At 43.7% G+C, this 27,171-nt stretch overlaps 1 protein-coding gene across 1 annotated transcript in view; it reads left to right on the forward strand.

The window, feature by feature from the left end:
• The window catches only part of LOC118936674 (general transcription and DNA repair factor IIH helicase subunit XPB-like), a 75,578-nt gene that overhangs the window by 28,399 nt on the left and 20,008 nt on the right, over positions 1 to 27,171 (forward strand). The window contains exons 7-11 of the mRNA XM_036982071.1: positions 35 to 239; positions 9,524 to 9,693; positions 10,334 to 10,478; positions 11,748 to 11,932; positions 23,088 to 23,290. Of these exons, the coding sequence (XP_036837966.1) occupies positions 35 to 239; positions 9,524 to 9,693; positions 10,334 to 10,478; positions 11,748 to 11,932; positions 23,088 to 23,290 (908 nt within the window). The remainder of the gene's footprint in view (positions 1 to 34; positions 240 to 9,523; positions 9,694 to 10,333; positions 10,479 to 11,747; positions 11,933 to 23,087; positions 23,291 to 27,171) is intronic.

Here is a 27,171-nt window from a genome sequence, read left to right on the forward strand (position 1 = left end):
TCTCACGTCTCCTCGAATCCTCCCTTCCCTCCAGGAGATGATTGAAGAGCTTCAGAAGAGGTGTATTAACATGGAGTATCCTCTACTGGCCGAGTACGACTTCCGCAACGACACGGTGAACCCTGACATCAACATGGACCTGAAGGCCACAGCTGTACTCAGGCCTTACCAGGAGAAGAGCCTCCGCAAGATGTTTGGTAACGGCCGAGCCCGCTCGGGAGTCATCGTGCTACCTTGTGGTAAGAGGGAGGGGGAGGGAGAGGGGGAGAGAGAGGGATGGGGAGAGGGGGAGGGAGGGAGAGAGGGGGAGGGAGAGGGAGGGGGAGAGAGAGGGATGGGGGGGAGAGCGAGAGTGGGAGGGAGAGAGCGAGAGAGGGGTGGAGGAGAGGGGGAGAAAGTGGGAGATGGTGGGAGAAGAGGTGGTAGGAAGGTGAGATTCGGTCAGTGTGACCAGGGGGCGTCGGTGTGACCAGGGGGCGTCGGTGTGACCAGGGGGCGTCGGTGTGACCAGGGGGCGTCGGTGTGACCAGGGGGCGTCGGTGTGACCAGGGGGCGTCGGGTCTGACCAGGAGGCGTCGGTGTCACCAGGAGGTGTCGGTGTGACCAGGAGGCGTCGGGTCTGACCTGGAGGGTTAATGACTTCTGGAGACGGGCCAATGAGTCGTTGAGCTTTGCACGAGGACTAACATGTCTTCTGTGGTTGTTCCGGACAGTCTCAGAGATTTCTAGAAAGCCTTAATGACCATCCGTATCAAGTGGGCTTTCTCTAAACCTCTTACTCACAGAACATGCCTCTCTGAATTCTTAGAAACCCTAAGAGCCTTGGAAAGGTTAGGCCTTTAATTAGACCTTAAGTACCATATTTGGGGATTCTGGTTCCCGACTGACATTTTGGTGTACGAAACGCTCTCTTGTCGTTGTTAAGGGGTCCTGCGGTCTTGTCGTGCCAGAATTGCCCAATCTCTAAGCTCTCTGCTCCAAATCCTCCCAGCAAATCACTTGGCTCTTACAGCTGAAGTTGAAACGGGTCTGGACATGTTGTAGTGATGTCTCTTGTCTGCTCCAGGGACTTATTGGAGAAAAACTGTCTGTCGGCTGTTATATGAATTAGTGCCGGTATTGTCACATAGTGTGATCATATTTATCTTGTAGTAAGTCATTTAATTGTTACTGTATTTAAATCGTCGTTACTGTATTTAAATCATTGTTACTGTATTTAAATCATTGTTACTGTATTTAAATCGTTGTTACTGTATTTAATTCGTTGTTACTGTATTTAAATCGTTGTTACTGTATTTAAATCGTTGTTACTGTATTTAAATCGTTGTTACTGTATTTAAAGCATTGTTACTGTATTTAAATCGTTGTTACTGTATTTAATTCGTTGTTACTGTATTTAAAGCGTTTCAGTCATTTCAAGCCCCTTTTGCCCCACTTTTGTTGAATAGAAGAAACTAATTAAGAAATGTTTTTAATAATATTTGTAATCAACTCAAATTTTATTTGTCACATACACATGGTTAGCAGATGTTAATGCGAGTGTAGCGAAATGCTTGTGCTTCTAGTTCCGACAATGCAGTAATAACAAGTAATCTAACTAACAATTCCAAAACTACTGCCTTGTACACAGTGTAAGGGGATAAAGAATATGTACATAAGGATATATGAATGAGTGATGGTACAGAGCAGCATAGGCAAGATACAGTAGATGGTATCGAGTACAGTATGTACATATGAGATGAGTATGTAAACAAAGTGGCATAGTTAAAGTGGCTAGTGAAACATGTATTACATAAGGATACAGTAGATGGTATAGAGTACAGTATATACATATACATATGAGATGAATAATGTAGGGTATGTAAACATTATATTAGGTAGCATTGTTTAAAGTGGCTAGTGACATCAAGATGGCCAGATGTAGTACTATGTGCTTGTGTCCTTGTGTCCTTGTGTCCTTAGTGTTCTTAGTGTTCTTAGTGTTCTTAGTGTCCTTAGTGTCCTTGTGTCCTTAGTGTTCTTAGTGTCCTTAGTGTCCTTGTGTCCTTAGTGTCCTTGTGTCCTTAACCCTAACCCTAACTGACCACACCTCAGCAATGTATAACCATTTGTACCAGAAAGATGAGATTGTAAACTCTTCTGGGAGTATGCAGCATTACTAGTTATTGTCTAAGTCCCTCTCATTATTAAATAAACACTGCTGGGTCTGTCTATTTAGGCAGAAATCTACATTTTGTTGTAACGTTCAACGTTTTGAATCTAGCTGCGCTCCTATCCCCCCGACGAGCAGGTTTTTTCAGTTAAGATCTTTTATTAAAAAAACTATTGTTGAAGGAAGAGAAACTCTGATGTAATATGTTGTTACCACAAGGTGTCGTCTGAACGTCGTACGGTGTTTTCATCAAGAGATGAGAAAGATACGTTTTAATATGTCTGGATAGTTAATACACTGAGTGATGGGGTTTAATATGGGGTTTAATATGGGGTTTAATATGGGGTTTAATATAGGGTTTAATATGGGGTTTAATATGGGGTTTAATATGGGGTTTAATATGGGGTTTAATATGTCTGGATAGTTAATACACTGAGTGATGGGGTTTAATATGGGGTTTAATATGGGGTTTAATATGGGGTTTAATATGGGGTTTAATATGGTGGATAGTTTATACACTGAGTGATGGGGTTTAATATGGGGTTTAATATGGGGTTTAATATGGGGTTTAATATGGGGTTTAATATGGGGTTTAATATGGGGTTTAATATGTCTGGATAGTTAATACACTGAGTGATGGGGTTTAATATGGGGTTTAATATGGGGTTTAATATGGGGTTTAATATGGGGTTTAATATGGGGTTTAATATGGGGTTTAATATGAGGTTTAATATGGGGTTTAATATGGGGTTTAATATGGTGGATAGTTTATACACTGAGTGATGGGGTTTAATATGGGTTTAATATGGGGTTTAATATAGGGTTTAATATGGGGTTTAATATGGGGTTTAATATGGGGTTTAATATGGGGTTTAATATGGGGTTTAATATGGTGGATAGTTGATACACTGAGTGATGGGGTTTAATATGGGGTTTAATATGGGGTTTAATATGGTGGATAGTTAATACACTGAGTGATGGGTTTAATATGGGGTTTAATATGGGGTTTAATATGGGGTTTAATATGGGGTTTAATATGGGGTTTAATATGGGGTTTAATATGGTGGATAGTTTATACACTGAGTGATGGGGTTTAATATTGGGTTTAATATGGGTTTAATATGGGGTTTAATATGGTGTTTAATATGGGGTTTAATATGGGGTTTACTATGGTGGATAGTTTATACACTGAGTGATGGGGTTTAATATGGGTTTAATATGGTGTTTAATATGGGGTTTAATATGGGTTTAATATGGGGTTTAATATGGGGTTTAATATGGGGTTTAATATGGGGTTTAATATGGGGTTTAATATGGGGTTTAATATGGTGGATAGTTAATACACTGAGTGATGGGGTTTAATATGGGGTTTAATATGGGGTTTAATATGGGGTTTAATATGGTGGATAGTTAATACACTGAGTGATGGGGTTTAATATGGGGTTTAATATGGGGTTTAATATGGGGTTTAATATGGTGGATAGTTGATACACTGAGTGATGGGGTTTAATATGGGGTTTAATATGGTGGATAGTTAATACACTGAGTGATGGGGTTTAATATGGGGTTTAATATGGGGTTTAATATGGGGTTTAATATGGTGGATAGTTGATACACTGAGTGATGGGGTTTAATATGGTGGATAGTTAATACACTGAGTGATGGGGTTTAATATGGGGTTTAATATGGGGTTTAATATGGGGTTTAATATGGTGGATAGTTTATACACTGAGTGATGGGGTTTAATATGGGGTTTAATATGGGGTTTAATATGGTGGATAGTTAATACACTGAGTGATGGGGTTTAATATGGGGTTTAATATGGGTTTAATATGGGGTTTAATATGGGGTTTAATATGGTGGATAGTTTATACACTGAGTGATGGGGTTTAATATGGGGTTTAATATGGGGTTTAATATGGGGTTTAATATGGTGGATAGTTTATACACTGAGTGATGGGGTTTAATATGGGGTTTAATATGAGGTTTAATATGGTGGATAGTTTATACACTGAGTGATGGGGTTTAATATGGGGTTTAATATGGGGTTTAATATGGTGGATAGTTTATACACTGAGTGATGGGGTTTAATATGGGGTTTAATACGGGGTTTAATATGGGGTTTAATATGGGGTTTAATATGGGGTTTAATATGGTGGATAGTTTATACACTGAGTGATGGGGTTTAATATGGGGTTTAATATGGGGTTTATTATGGGGTTTAATATGGTGGATAGTTTATACACTGAGTGATGGGGTTTAATATTGGGGTTTAATATGGGGTTTAATATGGGGTTTAATATGGGGTTTAATATGGGGTTTAATATGGGGTTTAATATGGGTGGATAGTTTATACACTGAGTGATGGGGTTTAATATGGGTTTAATATGGGGTTTAATATGGGGTTTAATATGGGGTTTAATATGGGGTTTAATATGGGGTTTAATATGGTGGATAGTTAATACACTGAGTGATGGGGTTTAATATGGGGTTTAATATGGGGTTTAATATGGGGTTTAATATGGGGTTTAATATGGTGGATAGTTAATACACTGAGTGATGGGGTTTAATATGGGGTTTAATATGGTGTTTAATATGGGGTTTAATATGGTGGATAGTTAATACACTGAGTGATGGGGTTTAATATGGGGTTTAATATGGGGTTTAATATGGGGTTTAATATGGGGTTTAATATGGGGTTTAATATGGTGGATAGTTAATACACTGAGTGATGGGTTTTAATATGGGGTTTAATATGGGGTTTAATATGGGGTTTAATATGGTGGATAGTTAATACACTGAGTGATGGGGTTTAATATGGGGTTTAATATGGGTTTAATATGGGGTTTAATATGGGGTTTAATATGGTGGATAGTTTATACACTGAGTGATGGGGTTTAATATGGTGGATAGTTTATACACTGAGTGATGGGGTTTAATATGGGGTTTAATATGGGGTTTAATATGGTGGATAGTTTATACACTGAGTGATGGGGATTAATATGGGGTTTAATATGGGGTTTAATATGGGGTTTAATATGGGGTTTAATATGGGTTTAATATGGGGTTTAATATGGTGGATAGTTTATACACTGAGTGATGGGGTTTAATATGGGGTTTAATATGGGGTTTAATATGGGGTTTAATATGGGGTTTAATATGGGGTTTAATATGGGGTTTAATATGGTGGATAGTTAATACACTGAGTGATGGGGTTTAATATGGGGTTTAATATGGGGTTTAATATGGTGGATAGTTAATACACTGAGTGATGGGGTTTAATATGGGGTTTAATATAGGTTTAATATGGGGTTTAATATGGGGTTTAATATAGGGTTTAATATGGGGTTTAATATGGTGGATAGTTTATACACTGAGTGATGGGGTTTAATATGGGGTTTAATATGGGGTTTAATATGGTGGATAGTTTATAGACTCAGTGATGGGGTTTAATATGGGGTTTAATATGGGGTTTAATATGGTGGATAGTTTATACACTGAGATATGGGGTTTAATATGGGTTTAATATGGGGTTTAATATGGGGTTTAATATGGGGTTTAATATGGGGTTTAATATGGGTTTAATATGGGGTTTAATATGGTGGATAGTTTATAAACTGAGTGATGGGGTTTAATATGGGGTTTAATATGGGTTTAATATGGGGTTTAATATGGGGTTTAATATAGGGTTTAATATGGGGTTTAATATGGGGTTTAATATGGTGGAAAGTTGATACACTGAGTGATGGGGTTTAATATGGGGTTTAATATGGGTTTAATATGGGGTTAATATGGGTTTAATATGGGGTTTAATATGGGTTTAATATGGGGTTAATATGGGTTTAATATGGGGTTTAATATGGGGTTTAATATGGGGTTTAATATGGGTTTAATATGGTGGAAAGTTGATACACTGAGTGATGGGGTTTAATATGGGGTTTAATATGGGTTTAATATGGGGTTTAATATGGGGTTTAATATGGTGGATAGTTTATACACTGAGTGATGGGGTTTAATATGGTGGATAGTTTATACACTGAGTGATGGGTTTAATATGGGGTTTAATATGGGGTTTAATATGGTGGATAGTTTATACACTGAGTGATGGGGTTTAATATGGGTTTAATATGGGGTTTAATATGGTGTTTAATATGGTGGATAGTTTATACACTGAGTGATGGGGTTTAATATGGGGTTTAATATGGGGTTTAATATGGTGGATAGTTAATACACTGAGTGATGGGGTTTAATATGGGGTTTAATATAGGTTTAATATGGGGTTTAATATGGGTTTAATATGGTGGATAGTTTATACACTGAGTGATGGGGTTTAATATGGGGTTTAATATGGGGTTTAATATGGGGTTTAATATGGGGTTTAATATGGTGGATAGTTGATACACTGAGTGATGGGGTTTAATATGGGGTTTAATATGGGGTTTAATATGGTGGATAGTTTATACACTGAGTGATGGGGTTTAATATGGGGTTTAATATGGGGTTTAATATAGGTTTAATATGGGTTTAATATGGGGTTTAATATGGGGTTTAATATGGGGTTTAATATGGGGTTTAATATGAGGTTTAATATGGTGGATAGTTTATACACTGAGTGATGGGGTTTAATATGAGGTTTAATATGGGTTTAATATGGGGTTTAATATGGTGGATAGTTGATACACTGAGTGATGGGTTTAATATGGGGTTTAATATGGGTTTAATATGGGGTTTAATATGGGTTTAATATGGTGGATAGTTTATACACTGAGTGATGGGGTTTAATATGGGGTTTAATATGGGGTTTAATATGGTGGATAGTTTCTACACTGAGTGATGGGGTTTAATATGGGTTTAATATGGGTTTAATATGGGGTTTAATATGGGGTTTAATATGGGGTTTAATATGGGGTTTAATATGGGGTTTAATATGGGGTTTAATATGGGGTTTAATGTGGGGTTTAATATGGGGTTTAATATGGGGTTTAATATGGGTTTAATATGGGTTTGATATGGGGTTTGATATGGGGTTTAATATGGGTGGATAGTTGATACACTGAGTGATGGGGTTTAATATGGGGTTTAATATGGGGTTTAATATGGGGTTTAATATGGGTTTAATATGGGGTTTAATATGGTGGATAGTTGATACACTGAGTGATGGGGTTTAATATGGGTTTTAATATGGGGTTTAATATGGGGTTTAATATGGTGGAAAGTTGATACACTGAGTGATGGGGTTTAATATGGGGTTTAATATGGTTTTAATATGGGGTTTAATATGGCGTTTAATATGGTGGAAAGTTGATACACTGAGTGATGGGGTTTAATATAGGTTTAATATGGGGTTTAATATGGGTTTTAATATGGGGTTTAATATGGTGGATAGTTGATACACTGAGTGATGGGGTTTAATATGGGGTTTAATATGGGTTTAATATGGGGTTTAATATGGTGGATAGTTTATACACTGAGTGATGGGGTTTAATATGGGTTTTAATATGGGGTTTAATATGGGGTTTAATATGGTGGATAGTTTATACACTGAGTGATGGGGTTTAATATGGGGTTTAATATGGGTTTAATATGGGGTTTAATATGGTGGATAGTTGATACACTGAGTGATGGGGTTTAATATGGGTTTTAATATGGGGTTTAATATGGGGTTTAATATGGGGTTTAATATGGTGGATAGTTGATACACTGAGTGATGGGGTTTAATATGGGGTTTAATATGGGGTTTAATATGGGGTTTAATATGGGGTTTGATATGGGGTTTAATATGGGTGGATAGTTGATACACTGAGTGATGGGGTTTAATATGGGGTTTAATATGGGTTTAATATGGTGGATAGTTTATACACTGAGTGATGGGGTTTAATATGGGGTTTAATATGGTGGATAGTTGATACACTGAGTGATGGGGTTTAATATGGGGTTTAATATGGGTTTAATATGGGGTTTAATATGGGTTTAATATGGGGTTTAATATGGGGTTTAATATGGGGTTTAATATGGTGGATAGTTGATACTCTGAGTGATGGGGTTTAATATGGGGTTTAATATGGGGTTTAATATGGTGGATAGTTGATACACTGAGTGATGGGGTTTAATATGGGGTTTAATATAGGTTTAATATGGGGTTTAATATGGGTTTAATATGGGGTTTAATATGGGGTTTAATATGGGGTTTAATATGGGTTTAATATGGGGTTTAATATGGGTTTAATATGGTGTTTAATATGGGTTTAATATGGGTTTAATATGGGTTTAATATGGGTTTAATATGGGGTTTAATATGGGGTTTAATATGGGTTTAATATGGTGGATAGTTGATACTATGAGTGATGGGGTTTAATATGGGGTTTACTATGGGTTTAATATGGGGTTTAATATGGGGTTTAATATGGGGTTTAATATGGGGTTTAATATGGGGTTTAATATGGGTTTAATATGGGGTTTAATATGGGGTTTAATATGGGGTTTAATATGGGGTTTAATATGGGTTTAATATGGGGTTTAACATGGTGGATAGTTTATACACTGAGTGATGGGTTTAATATGGTGTATCGCTCCTCCTGTCCCTATCACTCCTCCTACCCCCCCTCCATCTCTCCTCCTGTCCCCATTACTCCTCCTATCCCCCCCTCCATCTCTCCTCCTGTCCCTATCACTCCTCCTACCCCCCCTCCATCGCCCCTCCTGTCCCCATTACTCCTCCTACCCCCCCTCCATCGCTCCTCCTGTCCCCATTACTCCTCCTACCCCCCCTCCATCTCTCCTCCTGTCCCCATTACTCCTCCTACCCCCCTCCATCTCTCCTCCTGTCCCCATTACTCCTCCTACCCCCCTCCATCTCTCATCCTGTCCCCATTACTCCTCCTACCCCCCTCCATCCCTCCTCCTACCCCCATCTCTCCTCCTCCCTCCCCCTCCTCCTCTCCCCAGGTGCGGGGAAGTCTCTAGTAGGGGTAACTGCAGCCTGTACGGTTCGTAAGCGCTGCCTGGTCCTGGGGAACAGCTCTGTGTCAGTAGAACAGTGGAAGGCTCAGTTTAAGATGTGGTCTTCCATCTCTCCTCCTCTCCCCAGGTGCGGGGAAGTCTCTAGTAGGGGTAACTGCAGCCTGTACGGTTCGTAAGCGCTGCCTGGTCCTGGGGAACAGCTCTGTGTCAGTAGAACAGTGGAAGGCTCAGTTTAAGATGTGGTCCTCCATCTCTCCTCCTCTACCCAGGTGCGGGGAAGTCTCTAGTAGGGGTAACTGCAGCCTGTACGGTTCGTAAGCGCTGCCTGGTCCTGGGGAACAGCTCTGTGTCAGTAGAACAGTGGAAGGCTCAGTTTAAGATGTGGTCCTCCATCTCTCCTCCTCTCCCCAGGTGCGGGGAAGTCTCTAGTAGGGGTAACTGCAGCCTGTACGGTTCGTAAGCGCTGCCTGGTCCTGGGGAACAGCTCTGTGTCAGTAGAACAGTGGAAGGCTCAGTTTAAGATGTGGTCGACCATCGACGACTCTCAAATCTGCCGCTTCACCTCAGATGCCAAGGACAAGGTAAGAGACGCAGCAAACACCATTGAGCTTTTTAAAATCCCCCTTCTCAACTCGGTCTTTCAACAGCCTCTGTGTTTTGAGCTTTTTAGAATCCCCCTTCTCAACTCGGACTTTCAACAGCCACTGTGTTTTAGCTTTTTAAAATCCCCCTTCTCAACTCGGACTTTCAACAGCCTCTGTGTTTTGAGCTTTTTAAAATCCCCCTTCTCAACTCGGACTTTCAACAGCCACTGTGTTTTGAGCTTTTTAAAATCCCCCTTCTCAACTCGGTCTTTCAACAGCCTCTGTGTTTTGAGCTTTTTAAAATCCCCCTTCTCAACTCGGACTTTCAACAGCCTCTGTGTTTTGAGCTTTTTAAAATCCCCCTTCTCAACTCGGACTTTCAACAGCCACTGTGTTTTGAGCTTTTTAGAATCCCCCTTCTCAACTCGGACTTTCAACAGCCTCTGTGTTTTGAGCTTTTTAGAATCCCCCTTCTCAACTCGGACTTTCAACAGCCACTGTGTTTTGTATAATGGTCTCTTTTTACTGCTTCTTGTTTGCTTTGATTTATTAATTTCAAGTTACTGTTTTAGTTTCAAAGTGTGTTGCGGTTTTAAAATGCACTTTTAAATGAAGTTAAATTTTTTTGTTTTGGAAGCCGATTGGCTGCTCGGTGGCCATCAGTACGTACAGCATGTTGGGACACACCACCAAGAGGTCTTGGGAGGCAGAGAGAGTGATGGAATGGATGAGGTCCCAGGAGTGGGGTCTCATCATCCTGGATGAGGTGCACACTATCCCTGGTGAGTCTATATGGGGTCATGGTTAAGTTAGGTCGGGTTAGGGTTAGTCCACACCATCCCTGGTGAGTCTATGGGGTCAGGGGTCATGGTTAAGTTAGGAGGGGTTAGGGTTAGACCACACCATCCCTGGTGAGTCTATGGGGTCAGGGGTCATGGTTAAGTTAGGAGGGGTTACGTTTAGTCCACACCGTCCCTGGTGAGTCTATGGGGTCAGGGGTCATGGTTAAGTTAGGAGGGGTTAGGGTTAGACCACACCATCCCTGGTGAGTCTTTGGGGTCAGGGGTCCATGGTTAAGTTAGGAGGGGTTACGTTTAGTCCACACCATCCCTGGTGAGTATGTCTATCTCTCTGTGGTAAGGGGTCAGAGGTTAAGGGGTTTTGGTTAGGAGAGTTTAGGGTTACGAGGGGTTAGAGTTATAGATATATAGACATCTAGATACATCTGAGAGATAAAGAAAGATCAAGAATGTATTTAACCCCCTTATTTTTTGTCGCTAAATCGTCTCCATAAACAGTATATTATAATTTTTTCCGACGGGTACCGGGGGACCTTCAGACGAGTCAAAACAACCGACCTGTACGTGTTGGTGACAGTCGCACCTTTACACAGAGGGGTTGTAACGTGGTGCCCTGGGAAGTAAGTTCAGGGAGTGAATCATTTAATAAATAAACACAACATAATACAAACAGGAAACACGAACAACGCACAGACAGGAAACTGAAATAGAAGCCCGGGGAAGGAACCAAAGGGACCGATACAAGGAAGGTAACCGGACAGGTGATGGAGTCCAGGTGAGTCTGATGAGGTGACAGGCGCGCGTAACGACGGTGACAGGCGCGCGTAACGAAGGTGACGGGTGCGCGTAACGACGGTGACGGGTGCGCGTCATGATGGTGACGGGTGCGCGTAATGATGGTGACGGGTGTGCGTAATGATGGTGACGGGCGCGCGTAATGATGGTGACGGGTGCGCGTAATGATGGTGACAGGCGCGTGTAACAACGGTGACAGGTGAGGGGGAGTATACCTGACAGGGGTCGTATTAATGTGTATCCCAAACCGTTCGGACGCCACAGACAGAAGTTGTCAGATCGGCTGAACCGACTTCAGACGAGGGCCCAAGACGCTACAGTCGATTTTATGAGAAGACGGGATTTTCAGTTAAACTTTAGGAGTTTAACTGACAGAACACCAGAAAATCTGTTTCTCATTTCTGTGATGTTTCCAAAACATTTATCTAATAATGTCTGCGTTGTCTCCCCCTGTAGCTAAGATGTTCCGTCGGGTTCTGACCATTGTCCAGGCCCACTGTAAGCTGGGTCTGACCGCTACGCTGGTCCGAGAGGACGACAAGATCGTTGATCTCAACTTCCTGATTGGGCCCAAGCTGTTCGAGGCGAACTGGATGGAGCTCCAGAACAACGGATACATCGCTAAGGTCCAGTGTGCCGAGGTTAGTCCGTCTGTGTGGGGATAAACCTGGGTTAGTCCGTCTGTGTGGGGATAAACCTGGGTTAGTCCGTCTGTGTGGGGATAAACCTGGGTTAGTCCGTCTGTGTGGGGATAAACCTGGGTTAGTCCGTCTGTGTGGGGATAAACCTGGGTTAGTCCGTCTGTGTGGGGATAAACCTGGGTTAGTCCGTCTGTGTGGGGATAAACCTGGGTTAGTCCGTCTGTGTGGGGATAAACCTGGGTTAGTCCGTCTGTGTGGGGATAAACCTGGGTTAGTCCGTCTGTGTGGGGATAAACCTGGGTTAGTCCGTCTGTGTGGGGATAAACCTGGGTTAGTCCATCATCCATACCTGTACCAGTCTGTGTGGGGATAAACCTGGGTTAGTCTGTCATCCTGTACTAGTCTGTGTGGGGATAAACCTGGGTTAGTCTGTCATCCATACCTGTACCAGTCTGTGTGGGGATAAACCTGGGTTAGTCCATCATCCTGTACCAGTCTGTGTGGGGATAAACCTGGGTTAGTCCATCATCCTGTACCAGTCTGTGTGGGGATAAACCTGGGTTAGTCCGTCATCCTGTACCAGTCTGTGTGGGGGATAAACCTGGGTTAGTCCATCATCCTGTACCAGTCTATGTGGGGATAAACCTGGGTTAGTCCGTCATCCTGTACCAGTCTGTGTGGGGATAAACCTGGGTTAGTCCATCATCCTGTACCAGTCTGTGTGGGGATAAACCTGGGTTAGTCTGTCATCCATACCTGTACCAGTCTGTGTGGGGATAAACCTGGGATAGTCCATCATCCTGTACCAGTCTGTGTGGGGGTTAAACCTGGGTTAGTCCATCATCCTGTACCAGTCTGTGTGGGGATAAACCTGGGTTAGTCCATCATCCTGTACCAGTCTGTGTGGGGATAAACCTGGGTTAGTCCATCATCCTGTACCAGTCTGTGTGGGGATAAACCTGGGTTAGTCTGTCATTCTGTACCAGTCTGTGTGGGGATAAACCTGGGTTAGTCTGTCATCCTGTACCAGTCTGTGTGGGGATAAACCTGGGTTAGTCTGTCATCCATACCTGTACCAGTCTGTGTGGGGATAAACCTGGGTTAGTCAGTCATCCATACCTGTACCAGTCTGTGTGGGGATAAACCTGGGTTAGTCCATCATCCTGTACCAGTCTGTGTGGGGATAAACCTGGGTTAGTCTGTCATCCATACCTTTACCAGTCTGTATGGGGATAAACCTGGGTTAGTCTGTCATCCTGTACCAGTCTGTGTGGGGATAAACCTGGGTTAGTCTGTCATCCATACCTGTACCAGTCTGTGTGGGGATAAACCTGGGTTAGTCTGTCATCCTGTACCAGTCTGTGTGAGGATAAACCTGGGTTAGTCTGTCATCCATACCTGTACCAGTCTGTGTGGGGATAAACCTGGGTTAGTCAGTCATCCATACCTGTACCAGTCTGTGTGGGGATAAACCTGGGTTAGTCCATCATCCTGTACCAGTCTGTGTGGGGATAAACCTGGGTTAGTCCATCATCCTGTACCAGTCTGTGTGGGGATATACCTGGGTTAGTCTGTCATCCTGTACCAGTCTGTGTGGGGATATATGGGGACAGAGCTATATAGTATATTAGAAGGGTATATGGGGACAGAGCTATATAGTATATTAGAAGGGTATATGGGGACAGAGCTATATAGTATATTAGAAGGGTATATGGGGACAGAGCTATATAGTATATTAGAAGGGTATATGGGGACAGAGCTATATAGTATATTAGAAGGGTATATGGGGACAGAGCTATATAGTATATTAGAAGGGTATATGGGGACAGAGCTATATAGTATATTAGAAGGGTATATGGGGACAGAGCTATATAGTATATTAGAAGGGTATTGGGGGACAGAGCTATATAGTATATTAGAAGGGTATATGGGGACAGAGCTATATAGTATATTAGAAGGGTATTTGGGGACAGAGCTATATAGTATATTAGAAGGGTATATGGGGACAGAGCTATATAGTATATTAGAAGGGTATATGGGGACATAGCTATATAGTATATTAGAAGGGTTTATGGGGACAGAGCTATATAGTATATTAGAAGGGTATATGGGGACAGAGCTATATAGTATATTAGAAGGGTATATGGGGACATAGCTATATAGTATATTAGAAGGGTTTATGGGGACAGAGCTATATAGTATATTAGAAGGGTATATGGGGACAGAGCTATATAGTATATTAGAAGGGTATATGGGGACATAGCTATATAGTATATTAGAAGGGTTTATGGGGACAGAGCTATATAGTATATTAGAAGGGTATATGGGGACAGAGCTATATAGTATATTAGAAGGGTATATGGGGACAGAGCTATATAGTATATTAGAAGGGTATATCAGGACAGATCTGTTGACCACATTAGAAGGGTATTTGGGGACAGAGCTATAAAGTATATTAGAAGGGTATATCAGGACAGAGCTGTTGACCACATTAGAAGGGTATATGGGGACAGAGCTGTTGACCACATTAGAAGGGTATTTGGGGACAGAGCTATATAGTATATTAGAAGGGTATATCAGGACAGATCTGTTGACCACATTAGAAGGGTATTTGGGGACAGAGCTGTTGACCACGTTTTGGGTCAGCCCCAACGTGATCTAGGAAGTGTTTGGGGTTTCTGTCTTAAACCTTGTTAGTTCATCAAAATGAGCGAGAGGGCTGAAGTAATCAGGATTACTGTACGTGAGCTTGAGAATAATCCAGACTTTATTTTTCGGAGAAGTCTGAAGCTAATTCTTTGTGAACTGGTGTGACCTGCTGGACCATAAAGCCCACGCTATGTGGTAATCACCTGCCTGCCAACGGCTGTCGTTCAGGGGTGGGAAACCCCAGTCCTCAAGGGGGGGAGGGCTGTCGTTCAGGTGCCAACGGCTGTCGTTCAGGGGTGGGAAACCCCAGTCCTCGAGGGCCTGATTTGGTGTCACACTTGTTCTCCATCCATAGCAAACACAGCTGATTCATCAAATGTCATTCTAAACTGAAGATTAGCATAAGGTGATTATTGGAGTCAGGTGTGTTAGCTGGGGACCTGGGGGTAAAACTGTGTCACCAATCAGGCCCTCGAGGACTGGAGTTGCCCACCTCAGTGTTTCCAGACACTGAGGGGGGGGGGGTGTCCTCTTTAGATCTCTATAGGTCCTCAGGGGGTTTAACTGACCTGAAGAGGTTCTGGTCTCAGGGGGTTTAACTGACCTGAAGAGGTTCTGGTCTCAGGGGGTTTAACTGACCTGAAGAGGTTCTGGTCTCAGGGGGTTTAACTGACCTGAAGAGGTTCTGGTCTCAGGGGGTTTAACTGACCTGAAGAGGTTCTGGTCTCAGGGGGTTTAACTGACCTGAAGAGGTTCTGGTCTCAGGGGGTTTAACTGACCTGAAGAGGTTCTGGTCTCAGGGGGTTTAACTGACCTGAAGAGGTTCTGGTCTCAGGGGGTTTAACTGACCTGAAGAGGTTCTGGTCTCAGGGGGTTTAACTGACCTGAAGAGGTTCTGGTCTCAGGGGGTTTAACTGACCTGAAGAGGTTCTGGTCTCAGGGGGTTTAACTGACCTGAAGAGGTTCTGGTCTCAGGGGGTTTAACTGACCTGAAGAGGTTCTGGTCTCAGGGGGTTTAACTAACCTGAAGAGGTTCTGCTGTATGTTTGTTTTGTGGGACACAGGAAGTGTAGAATCATGGGCATAAAAGAGAAAGGTCACAGGAAACCGTCCTGCTTTTCACATCATTGATGCCCAGCAGGGGTTCTTGACCCCAGCAAGATTAGCTACAGCGTGTGGAGTAGATAATGGGAATCCTAATGAAGTAATTAACTAGGCCTGATCTCAATCCCAAAACCCTTACGTCATCCCATCCAGCCTGGTTTCACCTGATCTGACTTCCCATCTTTTTTAATTAGTTTTCAAACATCCGTTTACAATTCAACATTTCGTCAATTAGGGAGGGTAGGAAGTAGACTCCAACAACACATTAGTAACATGAGGCTCTGTGTGGACGGTGTGCTGGACTAACAGGTAGAGGGTAGGAAGTAGACTCCAACAACACATTAGTAACATGAGGCTCTATGTGGACAGTGTGCTGGACTAACAGGTAGAGAGTAGGAAGTAGACTCCAACAACACATTAGTAACATGAGGCTTTGTGTGGACGGTGTGCTGGAGAAACAGGTAGAGGTGTTGACCTCCGATGTCCTGGTTTCATTCCCAACCTGGTCCTCAACACCATCATCACTACCTGACCACCACCACCAGCTTCCTATTGGCTTACGCCCTACTGGGAGGGGACTAGTATCACTATGGAAACGTTGGTGATGTCATTATTACGTCCAGCGCGTTGTTTTTTTTCTAGACGACGATATACACCCTGCTCAAACAAATAAAGGGAACACTTGACACAATGTAACTCCAAGTCAATCACACTTCTGTGAAATCAAACTGTCCACTTAGGAAGCAACACTGATTGACAATACATGTCACATGCTGTTGTGCAAATGGAATAGACAACAGGTGGAAATTATAGGCAATTAGCAAGACACCCCCAATAAAGGAGTGGTTCTGCAGGTGGGGACCACAGACCACTTCTCAGTTCCTATGCTTCCTGGCTGATGTTTTGGTCACTTTTGAATGCTGGCGGTGCTTTCACTCTAGTGGTAGCATGAGACGGAGTCTACAACCCACACAAGTGGCTCAGGTAGTGCAGCTCATCCAGGATGGCACATCAATGCGAGCTGTGGCAAGAAGGTTTGCTGTGTCTGTCAGCGTAGTGTCCAGAGCATGGAGGCGCTACCAGGAGACAGGCCAGTACATCAGGAGACAGGCCAGTACATCAGGAGACGTGGAGGAGGCCGGAGAAGGGCAACAACCCAGCAGCAGGACCGCTACCTCTGCCTTTGTGCAAGGAGGAGCAGGAGGAGCACTGCCAGAGCCCTGCAAAATGACCTCCCCTAGACAATATATTTTTTCTTTAGTAAACTAATCAGTATGCAGAATGTTCTAAGGGTCAGGCCAGCTTGGCCTCGTCATTGGCACAATCCTTTTTTGGATTGTTGACAATCTATGCAAGACAGACAGATGATTGCAAAATGGCCACAAATGTGCATGTGTCTGCTCAAACGGTCAGAAACACTCCATAAGGGTGGTATGAGGGCCCGACGTCCACAGGTGGGGGTTGTGCTTACAGCCCAACACCGTGCAGGACGTTTGGCATTTGCCAGAGAACACCAAGATCCTCAGACCCCTTGTGAGACCATATGCTGGTGTGGTTGGCCCTGGGTTCCTCCTAATGCAAGACAATGCTAGACCTCATGTGGCTGGAGTATGTCAGCAGTTCCTGCAAGAGGAAGGCTATGGACTGGCCCGCCCGTTCCCCAGACCTGAATCCAATTGAGCACATCTGGGACATCATGTCTCGCTCCATCCACCAACCATATTAGAAGGGTTGCACCACAGACTGTCCAGGAGTTGGAGGATGCTTTACTCCAGGTCTGGGAGGAGATCTCTCAGGAGACCATCTGCCACCTCATCAGGAGCATGCCCAGTCGTTGTAGGGAGGTCATACAGGCACGTGGAGGCCCCACACACTACTGAGCCTCATTTTGACTTGTTTTAAGGACATTACATCAAAGTTGGATCAGCCTGTAGTGTGGTTTTCCACTTTAATTTTGAGTGTGACTCCAAACCCAGACCTCCATGGGTTGATACATTAGATTTCCATTGATAATTTTTGTGTGATTTTGTTGTCAGCACATTCAACTATGTAAAGAAAAAAGTATTTAATAAGAATATTTCATTCATTCAGATCTAGGATGTGTTATTTTAGTGTTCCCTTTATATTTTTGAGCAGTGTATATTAGAAGGGTATTTGGGGACAGAGATACAGTGGGGCAAAAAAGTATTTAGTCAGCCACCAATTGTGCAAGTTCTCCCACTTAAAAAGATGAGAGAGGCCTGTAATTTTCCTCATAGGTACACTTCAACTACGACAGACAAAATTAGGAAATAAAATCCAGAAAATCACATTGTAGGATTTTTAATCTATTTATTTGCAAATTATGGTGGAAAATAAGTATTTGGTCACCTACAAACGAGCAAGATTTCTGTCTCTCACAGACCTGTAACTTCTTCTTTAAGAGGCTCCTCTGTCCTCCACTCGTTACCTCTATTAATGGCACCTGTTTGAAGTTGTTATCACTATAAAATACACCTGTCCACAACCTCAAACAGTCACACTCCAAACTCCACTATGGCCAAGACCAAAGAGCTGTCAAAGGACACCAGAAACAAAATTGTAGACCTGCACCAGGCTGGGAAGACTGAATCTGCAATAGGTAAGCAGCTTGGTTTGAAGAAATCAACTGTGGGAGCAATTATTAGGAAATGGAAGACATACAAGACCACTGATAATCTCCCTCGATCTGGGGCTCCACGCAAGATCTCACCCCGTGGGGTCAAAATGATCACAAGAACGGTGAGCAAAAATTCCAGAACCACACGGGGGGACCTAGTGAATGACCTGCAGAGAGCTGGGACCAAAGTAACAAAGCCTACCATCAGTAACACACTACGCCGCCAGGGACTCAAATCCTGCAGTGCCAGACGTGTCCCCCTGCTTAAGCCAGTACATGTCCAGGCCCGTCTGAAGTTTGCTAGAGAGCATTTGGATGATCCAGAAGAACATTGGCAGAATGTCATATGGTCAGATGAAACCAAAATATAACTTTTTGGTAAAAACTCAACTCGTCGTGTTTGGAGGACAAATAATGCTGAGTTGCATCCAAAGAACACCATACCTACTGTGAAGCATGAGGGTAGAAACATCATGCTTTGGGGCTGTTTTCTGCAAAGGGACCAGGACGACTGATCCGTGTAAAGGAAAGAATGAATGGGGCCATGTATCGTGAGATTTTGAGTGAAAACCTCCTTCCATCAGCAAGGGCATTGAAGATGAAACGTGGCTGGGTCTTTCAGCATGATCCCAAACACACCGCCCAGGCAACGAAGGAGTGGCTTCGTAAGAAGCATTTCAAGGTCCTGGAGTGGCCTAGCCAGTCTCCAGATCTCAACCCCATAGAAAATCTTTGAAGGGAGTTGAAAGTCCGTGTTGCCCAGCAACAGCCCCAAAACATCACTGCTCTAGAGGAGATCTGCATGGAGGAATGGGCCAAAATACCAGCAACAGTGTGTGAAAACCTTGTGAAGACTTACAGAAAACGTTTGACCTCTGTCATTGCCAACAAAGGGTATATAACAAAGTATTGAGAAACTTTTGTTATTGACCAAATATTTATTTTCCACCATAATTTGCAAATAAATTCATTAAAAATCCTACAATGTGATTTTCTGGATTTTTTTTCTCCCTTTGTCTGCCATAGTTGAAGTGTACCTATGATGAAAAGTACAGGCCTCTCTCATCTTTTTAAGTGGGAGAACTTGCACAATTGGTGGCTGACTAAATACTTTTTTGCTCCACTGTATATAGTAAATTAGAAGGGTATTTGGGGACAGAGCTATATAGTATATTAGAAGGGTATTTGGGGACAGAGCTATATATTATATTAGAAGGGTATTTGAGGACAGAGCTATATAGTATATTAGAAGGGTATATGGGGAAAGAGCTATAGTATATTAGAAGAGTATTTGGGGACAGAGCTATATAGTATATTAGAATAGTATTTGGGGACAGAGCTATATAGTATATTAGAAGGGTATATGGGGACAGAGTTATATAGTATATTAGAAGGGTATATATCAGGACAGATCTGTTGACCACATTAGAAGGGTATTTGGGGACAGAGCTATATAGTATATTAGAAGGGTATTTGGGGACAGAGCTATATAGTATATTAGAAGGGTATATCAGGACAGATCTGTTGACCACATTAGAAGGGTATTTGGGGACAGAGCTATAAAGTATATTAGAAGGGTATATCAGGACAGAGCTGTTGACCACATTAGAAGGGTATTTGGGGACAGAGCTGTTGACCACATTAGAAGGGTATATGGGGACAGAGCTATATAGTATATTAGAAGGGTACTTGGGGACAGGGCTGTTGACCACGTTTTGGGTCAGCCCCAACGTGATCTAGGAAGTGTTTGGTGTTTCTGTCTTAAACCTTGTTAGTTCATCAAAATGAGTGAGAGGGCTGAAGTAATCAGGATTACTGTACGTGAGCTTGAGAATAATCCAGACTTTATTTTTCGGAGAAGTCTGAAGCTAATTCTTTGTGAACTGGTGTGAACTGCTGTACCATAAAGCCCACGCTATGTGGTAATCACCTGACGCTAACAAGGCAGACTACACCGCTCGCGTTGCAAAATAAATTCAGAAATCTATATTATTCAACTATTGCACCCGCACTGCTCCCGCGCGCCAACGAGTGTCTGCGTTGCCGAGGGCTAAAATAGAAGTCAGTTCTATTTCTGACGCAGATCACGCTACAAGTCCTGCCTCTCCCATCTCCTCGAACGACGTCAGTGGCGGTAATGCACCTAATTTATGAAAGTTGCCAATCGCAATATAAAGTCAAGAGAAGAAAAGGCCTGGAAGGAGGAGAGACGACTAGAAACGATTCGGTTGACCGTTTTATGTGTGGATTAATTGTCGGAGTAGAGGACCTTGTGCATTTCAGGTAAAATAACAACCCAACAATGTTTATATCCCAGGACAAATTAGCTAGCAACAGCAAGCTAGCTAAACAGGACAAATAATCTAGCAACAGCAAGCTAGCTAAATAGGACAAATAATCTAGCAACAGCAAGCTAGCTAAATAGGACAAATAATCTAGCAAGGGCAAGGAAGGCTGAATTGCCGTACATGTTTAATGCTTTTCGACCTGTCCCCAAATTAAGAGAATTGTTTCAGAGTTTGTTTTGATATTTTATCCTGCGTGTCGTGATCGCGTTTGATGTAGGGGACAAAATACATTTATGCACGATGGCGCACGATGGCACACGATGGCGCACGATGGCGCACGATGGCACACGATGGCGCACGATGACGCACGATGGAGCACGATGGCACACGATGGCACACGATGGCGCACGATGGAGCACGATGGCACACAATGGCACACGATGGCGCACGATGGCGCACGATGGAGCACGATGGCACACGATGGAGCACGATGGCACACGATGGCACACGATGGCGCAGGATGGCGCACGATGGAGCACGATGGCACACGATGGCACACGATGGCCCACGATGGCGCACGATGGCACACGATGGCGCACGATGGCACACGATGGAGCAGGCGTGCAGCCGGTTTGGGTTCCATGTAAGTAGTAATCACCTGCCTGCCAGTGGCTGTAGTTCCAGTCCCAACCCCAGTCCTCAAGGGACTAATTTGGTGTCACACTTGTTCTCCATCCGTAGCAAACACAGCTGATTCATCAAATGTCATTCTAAACTGAAGATCAGGATTAGGTGATTGGAACAAGTTGGTGGGTGGCTGTCCTCTTCAGATCTCTATTGGTCCTCAAGGGGGGAGGGGGGGCTGTCCTCTTTCCACCTCTATTGGTCCTTAAGGGGGGGGGGGCTGTCCTCTTTAGATCTCTATTGGTCATCAAGGGAGGGGGGGGGCTGTCCTCTTTAGATCTATATTGGTCATCAAGGGGGGGGGGGGGGGGGGGGGGGGGGGGGGGGGGGGGGGGGGGGGGGCTGTCCTCTTTAGATCTCTATTGGTCCTCAAGGAGGGGGGGGCTGTCCTCTTTCGATCTCTATTGGTCCTCAAGGGGGGGGGGGGCTGTCCTCTTTAGATCTCTATTGATCCTCAAGGGGGGGGGGCTGTCCTCTTTAGATCTCTATTGATCCTCAAGGGGGGGGGGGGGGGGGCTGTCCTCTTTAGATCTCTATTGATCCTCAAGGGGGGGGGCTGTCCTCTTTAGATCTCTATTGGTCCTCAAGGAGGGGGGGGCTGTCCTCTTTAGATCTCTATTGATCCTCAAGGGGGGGGGGGCTGTCCTCTTTAGATCTCTATTGATCCTCAAGGGGGGGGGGGGGGGGCTGTCCTCTTTAGATCTCTATTGATCCTCAAGGGGGGGGGGGGGGGGGGGGGCTGTCCTCTTTAGATCTCTATTGATCCTAAAGGGGGGGGGGGCTGTCCTCTTTAGATCTCTATTGATCCTAAAGGGGGGGGGGGGCTGTCCTCTTTAGATCTCTGCCTAGTTAAATAAAGTTGTTTTTTTAACATGTTGATTCCCATGGGATAATTACTATCAGAGGACCTAGGAATTGGCTGAAAAAACAGTATGTTTTTTTTAAATAAATAAAAATCTTTATTTTTTACCAGGTTCTCATTGAGGTTTTAAACCATATTTCCTAAGAGACACCAGGAAATCAACACACATTTCCAGTCGCCATGACAACATCAAACACAAACAGTTTAAAACATTTACACATTGAACAGGCAATCATTATTTGGGGGACTTGTGGTGTCAAAAACAGTGATAGCCTGAATTCAAAGTTGATTTAAAAAATAAAATAATAATTCACAAATCCCTACAATTAGCAAAAAAAAAAATTTTTTTTAAAAAGATTTTTGCAAAAACTGTAATCGTTTGTTTCACCGAGTCGTTGCTGAACGACGACACGGATAATATACAGTTGGCTGGGTTTTCCGTATATCGGCAGGACAGAACAGCTACAGTTGGCTGGGTTTCAACCAATATACACATTTCTTGTTAACAAACTATAGTTTTGGCAAGTCGGTTAGGACATCTACTTTGTGCAGGACACAGGTAATTTTTCCAACAATTGTTTGACAGACCGATTATTTAACTTAGAATTCACTGCATCACAATTCCAGTGGGTCGGAAGTTTACATACACTAAGTTGACTGTGCCTTTTAAACAGCTTGGAAAACTCCAGAAAATGACGTCATGGCTTTAGAAGCTTCTGATTGGCTAATTAACATCATTTGAGTCAATTGGAGGTGTACCTGTGGATGTATTTCAAGGCCTACCTTCAAACTCAGTGCCTCTTTGCTTGACATCATGGGACAATCTAAAGAAATCAGCCAAGACCTCAGGAAAAAAAGATGAATAACACACGTACTACTTTACTAACACATAGAAATGTGTAGTTTGACGTCAGAATGTCCTTCGTCTAGGTGTGGTGTCCGATGTCCCCGGAGTTTTACCGGGAATACGTGGCCATCAAGACGAAGAGACGTATTCTCCTCTACACCATGAACCCCAACAAGTTCAGAGCCTGTCAGTTCCTCATCAAGTTCCACGAGAGACGCAACGACAAGATCATGGTGTTCGCCGACAACGTCTTCGCTCTGAAGGAGTACGCTATCCGCCTCAACAAGTAGGTAGAGCGAGAGACACACACACACACACACACACACACACACACACACACACACACACAGCTATCCGCCTCAACAAGTAGGTAGAGAGACACACACACACACACACACACACACACACACACACACACACACACACACACAGCTATCCGCCTCAACAAGTAGGTAGAGAGACACACACACACACACACACACACACACACACAGCTATCCGCCTCAACAAGTAGGTAGAGAGAGACATACACACACACACACACACAGCTATCCGCCTCAACAAGTAGGTAGAGAGAGACATACACACACACACAAACACAGCTATCCGCCTCAACAAGTAGGTAGAGAGAGACATACACACACACACAGCTATCCGCCTCAACAAGTAGGTAGAGAGAGACATACATACACACACACACAAACACAGCTATCCGCCTCAACAAGTAGGTAGAGAGAGACACACACACACACACACACAAACACAGCTATCCGCCTCAACAAGTAGGTAGAGAGACACACACACATACAGCTATCCGCCTCAACAGGTAGGTAGAAAGAGACACACAAGCGGATCAACGACGTCATCCCCACAGTGACCGGACCTGCAGTGCATTCTGGACTTATTCAGACCCCTTCCCCCTTTTCCACATTTTGTTCCGTTAAAAATTCTCATCAATCTACACACAATACCCCATAATGACATCACAATACCCCATAATGACATCACAATACCCCATAATGACATCACAATACCCCATAATGACATCACAATACCCCATAATGACATCACAATACCCCATAATAATGAAGCAAAAACAGGTTTTTAGACAGAAGTACCTCATTTACATAAGTATTCAGACCCTTTGCTATGAGACTTGAAATTGAGCTCAGGTGCGTCCTGTTTCCATTGATCATCCTTGAGATGTTTCTACAACTTGATTGGAGTCCACCTGTCGTAAATTCAATTGATTGGACATGATTTGGAAAGGTACACACCTGTCTATATAATGTCCTACAGTTGACAGAACAAAATCCAAGCCATGAGGTCGAAGGAATCGTCCGTAGAGCGCCGAGACAGGATTGTGTCGAGGCACAGATCTGGGGAAGGGTACCAAAACATTTCTGCAGCATTGAAGATCCCCAAAAACACAGTGGCCTCCATCATTCTTAAATGGAAGAAGTTTGGAACCACCAAGACTCTTCCTAGAGCTGGTCGCCCGGCCAAACTGAGCAATTGGGGAAGAAGGGCCTTGGTCAGGGAGCCAACCAAGAACCTGATGGTCACTCTAACAGAGCTCCAGAGTTCCTCTGTGGGGATCGGAGAACCTTCCAGAAGGACAACCATCTCTACAGCACTCCACCAATCAGGCTTTTATGGTAGAGTGGACAGACAGAAGCCACTTCTCAGTAAAAGATACATGACAGCCCGCTTGGAGTTTGCCAAAAGGCCCCTAAAGGACTCTGACCATGAGAAACAAGATTTTCTGATCTGATGAAACCAAGATTGAACTTTTTGGCCTGAATGCCAAGCTTCACATCTGGAGGAAACCTGGCACCATCCCTACGGTGAAGCATGGTGGTGGCAGCATCATGCTGAGGGGATGTTTTTCAGCGGCAGGGACTGGGAGACTAGTCAGGATCGAGGGAAAGATGAACAGAGTAAAGTACAGAGAGATCCTTGATGACAACCTGCTCCAGAGCGCCCAGGACCTCAGACTGGGGCGAAGGGTCACCTTCTAATACAGGACAACGATCCTAAGCACACAGCCAAGACAACACAGGAGCGGCTTCGGGACAACTCTCTGAATGTCCTTGAGTGGCCCAGCCAGAGCCCGGACTTTAACATCTCTGGAGAGACCTGAAAATAGCTGTGCAGCGACGCTCCCCATCCAACCTGACAGAGCTTGAGAGGATCTGCAGAGAAAAATAGGAGAAACTCCCCAAATACAGGTGTGCCAAGCTTGTAGCGACATACCCAAGAAGACTCAACAAGGCTGTAATCGCTGCCAAAGGTGCTTCAACAAAGTACTGAGTAAAGGGTCTGAATACTTATGTAAATGTGATATCCGTTTTTTGGGGGGGTGAGGGAAGAATAAAAAATAAAAAACAAGAGTGTTTGCTTTATCATCATGATGTCATCACGGGGTAATGTCTGTAGAACGTTTTGTTTCCTCATTTAAGGAAAAAAAAGTAGAAAAATGTGGAGAAAGTCAAGAGGTCTGAATACTTTCTGAATGCTCTGTTATTACCTCGTACCTCAGCACATTGGTACTGGTACTTCCTGTATATAGCCATGTTATTACCTCGTACCTCAGCACATTGGTACTGGTACTTCCTGTATATAGCCATGTTATTACCTCGTACCTCAGCACATTGGTACTGGTACTTCCTGTATATAGCCATGTTATTACCTCGTACCTCAGCACATTCGTACTGGTACTTCCTGTATATAGCCATGTTATTACCTCGTACCTCAGCACATTGGTACTGGTACTTCCTGTATATAGCCATGTTATTACTTCGTACCTCAGCACATTGGTACTGGTACTTCCTGTATATAGCCATGTTATTACCTCGTACCTCAGCACATTGGTACTGGTACTTCCTGTATATAGCCATGTTATTACCTCGTACCTCAGCACATTGGTACTGGTACTTCCTGTATATAGCCATGTTATTACCTCGTACCTCAGCACATTGGTACTGGTACTTCCTGTATATAGCCATGTTATTACCTCGTACCTCAGCACATTGGTACTGGTACTTCCTGTATATAGCCATGTTATTACCTCGTACCTCAGCACATTGACTCAGTACTGGTACCATGTGTATACAGCCATGTTATTACCTCGTACCTCAGCACATTGACTCAGTACTGGTACCATGTGTATACAGCCATGTTATTACCTCGTACCTCAGCGCATTGACTCAGTACTGGTACTTCCTGTATATAGCCATGTTATTACCTCGTACCTCAGCACATTGACTCAGTACTGGTACTTCCTGTATATAGCCATGTTATTACCTCGTACCTCAGCACATTGACTCAGTACTGGTACTTCCTGTATATAGCCATGTTATTACCTCGTACCTCAGCACATTGACTCAGTACTGGTACCATGTGTATACAGCCATGTTATTACCTCATACCCCCCCATATCTAACGTCTCTCTCCTCTCAGGCCCTGTATCTAACGTCTCTCTCCTCTCAGGCCCTGTATCTAACATCTCTCTCCTCTCAGGCCCTGTATCTAACATCTCTCTCCTCTCAGGCCCTGTATCTAACGTCTCTCTCCTCTCAGGCCCTGTATCTAACATCTCTCTCCTCTCAGGCCCTGTATCTAACATCTCTCTCCTCTCAGGCCCTGTATCTAACGTCTCTCTCCTCTCAGGCCCTGTATCTAACGTCTCTCTCCTCTCAGGCCCTGTATCTAACGTCTCTCTCCTCTCAGGCCCTGTATCTAACATCTCTCTCCTCTCAGGCCCTGTATCTAACGTCTCTCTCCTCTCAGGCCCTGTATCTAACGTCTCTCCTCTCAGGCCCTGTATCTAACGTCTCTCCTCTCAGGCCCTGTATCTAACGTCTCTCTCCTCTCAGGCTCTGTATCTAACGTCTCTCCCCTCTCAGGCCCTATATCTAACGTCTCTCTCCTCTCAGGCCCTGTATCTAACGTCCCTCTCCTCTCAGACCCTATATCTAACATATCTCTCCTCTCAGGCCCTGTATCTAACATCTCTCTCCTCTCAGTCCCTGTATCTAACGTCTCTCTCCTCTCAGGCCCTGTATCTAACGTCTCTCTCCTCTCAGGCCCTGTATCTAACATCTCTCTCCTCTCAGTCCCTGTATCTAACGTCTCTCTCCTCTCAGGCCCTGTATCTAACGTCTC

This window comes from Oncorhynchus mykiss, chromosome 7, assembly GCF_013265735.2.
Source record: "Oncorhynchus mykiss isolate Arlee chromosome 7, USDA_OmykA_1.1, whole genome shotgun sequence".
In the NCBI taxonomy this organism is placed as follows: Eukaryota; Metazoa; Chordata; class Actinopteri; order Salmoniformes; family Salmonidae; genus Oncorhynchus; species Oncorhynchus mykiss.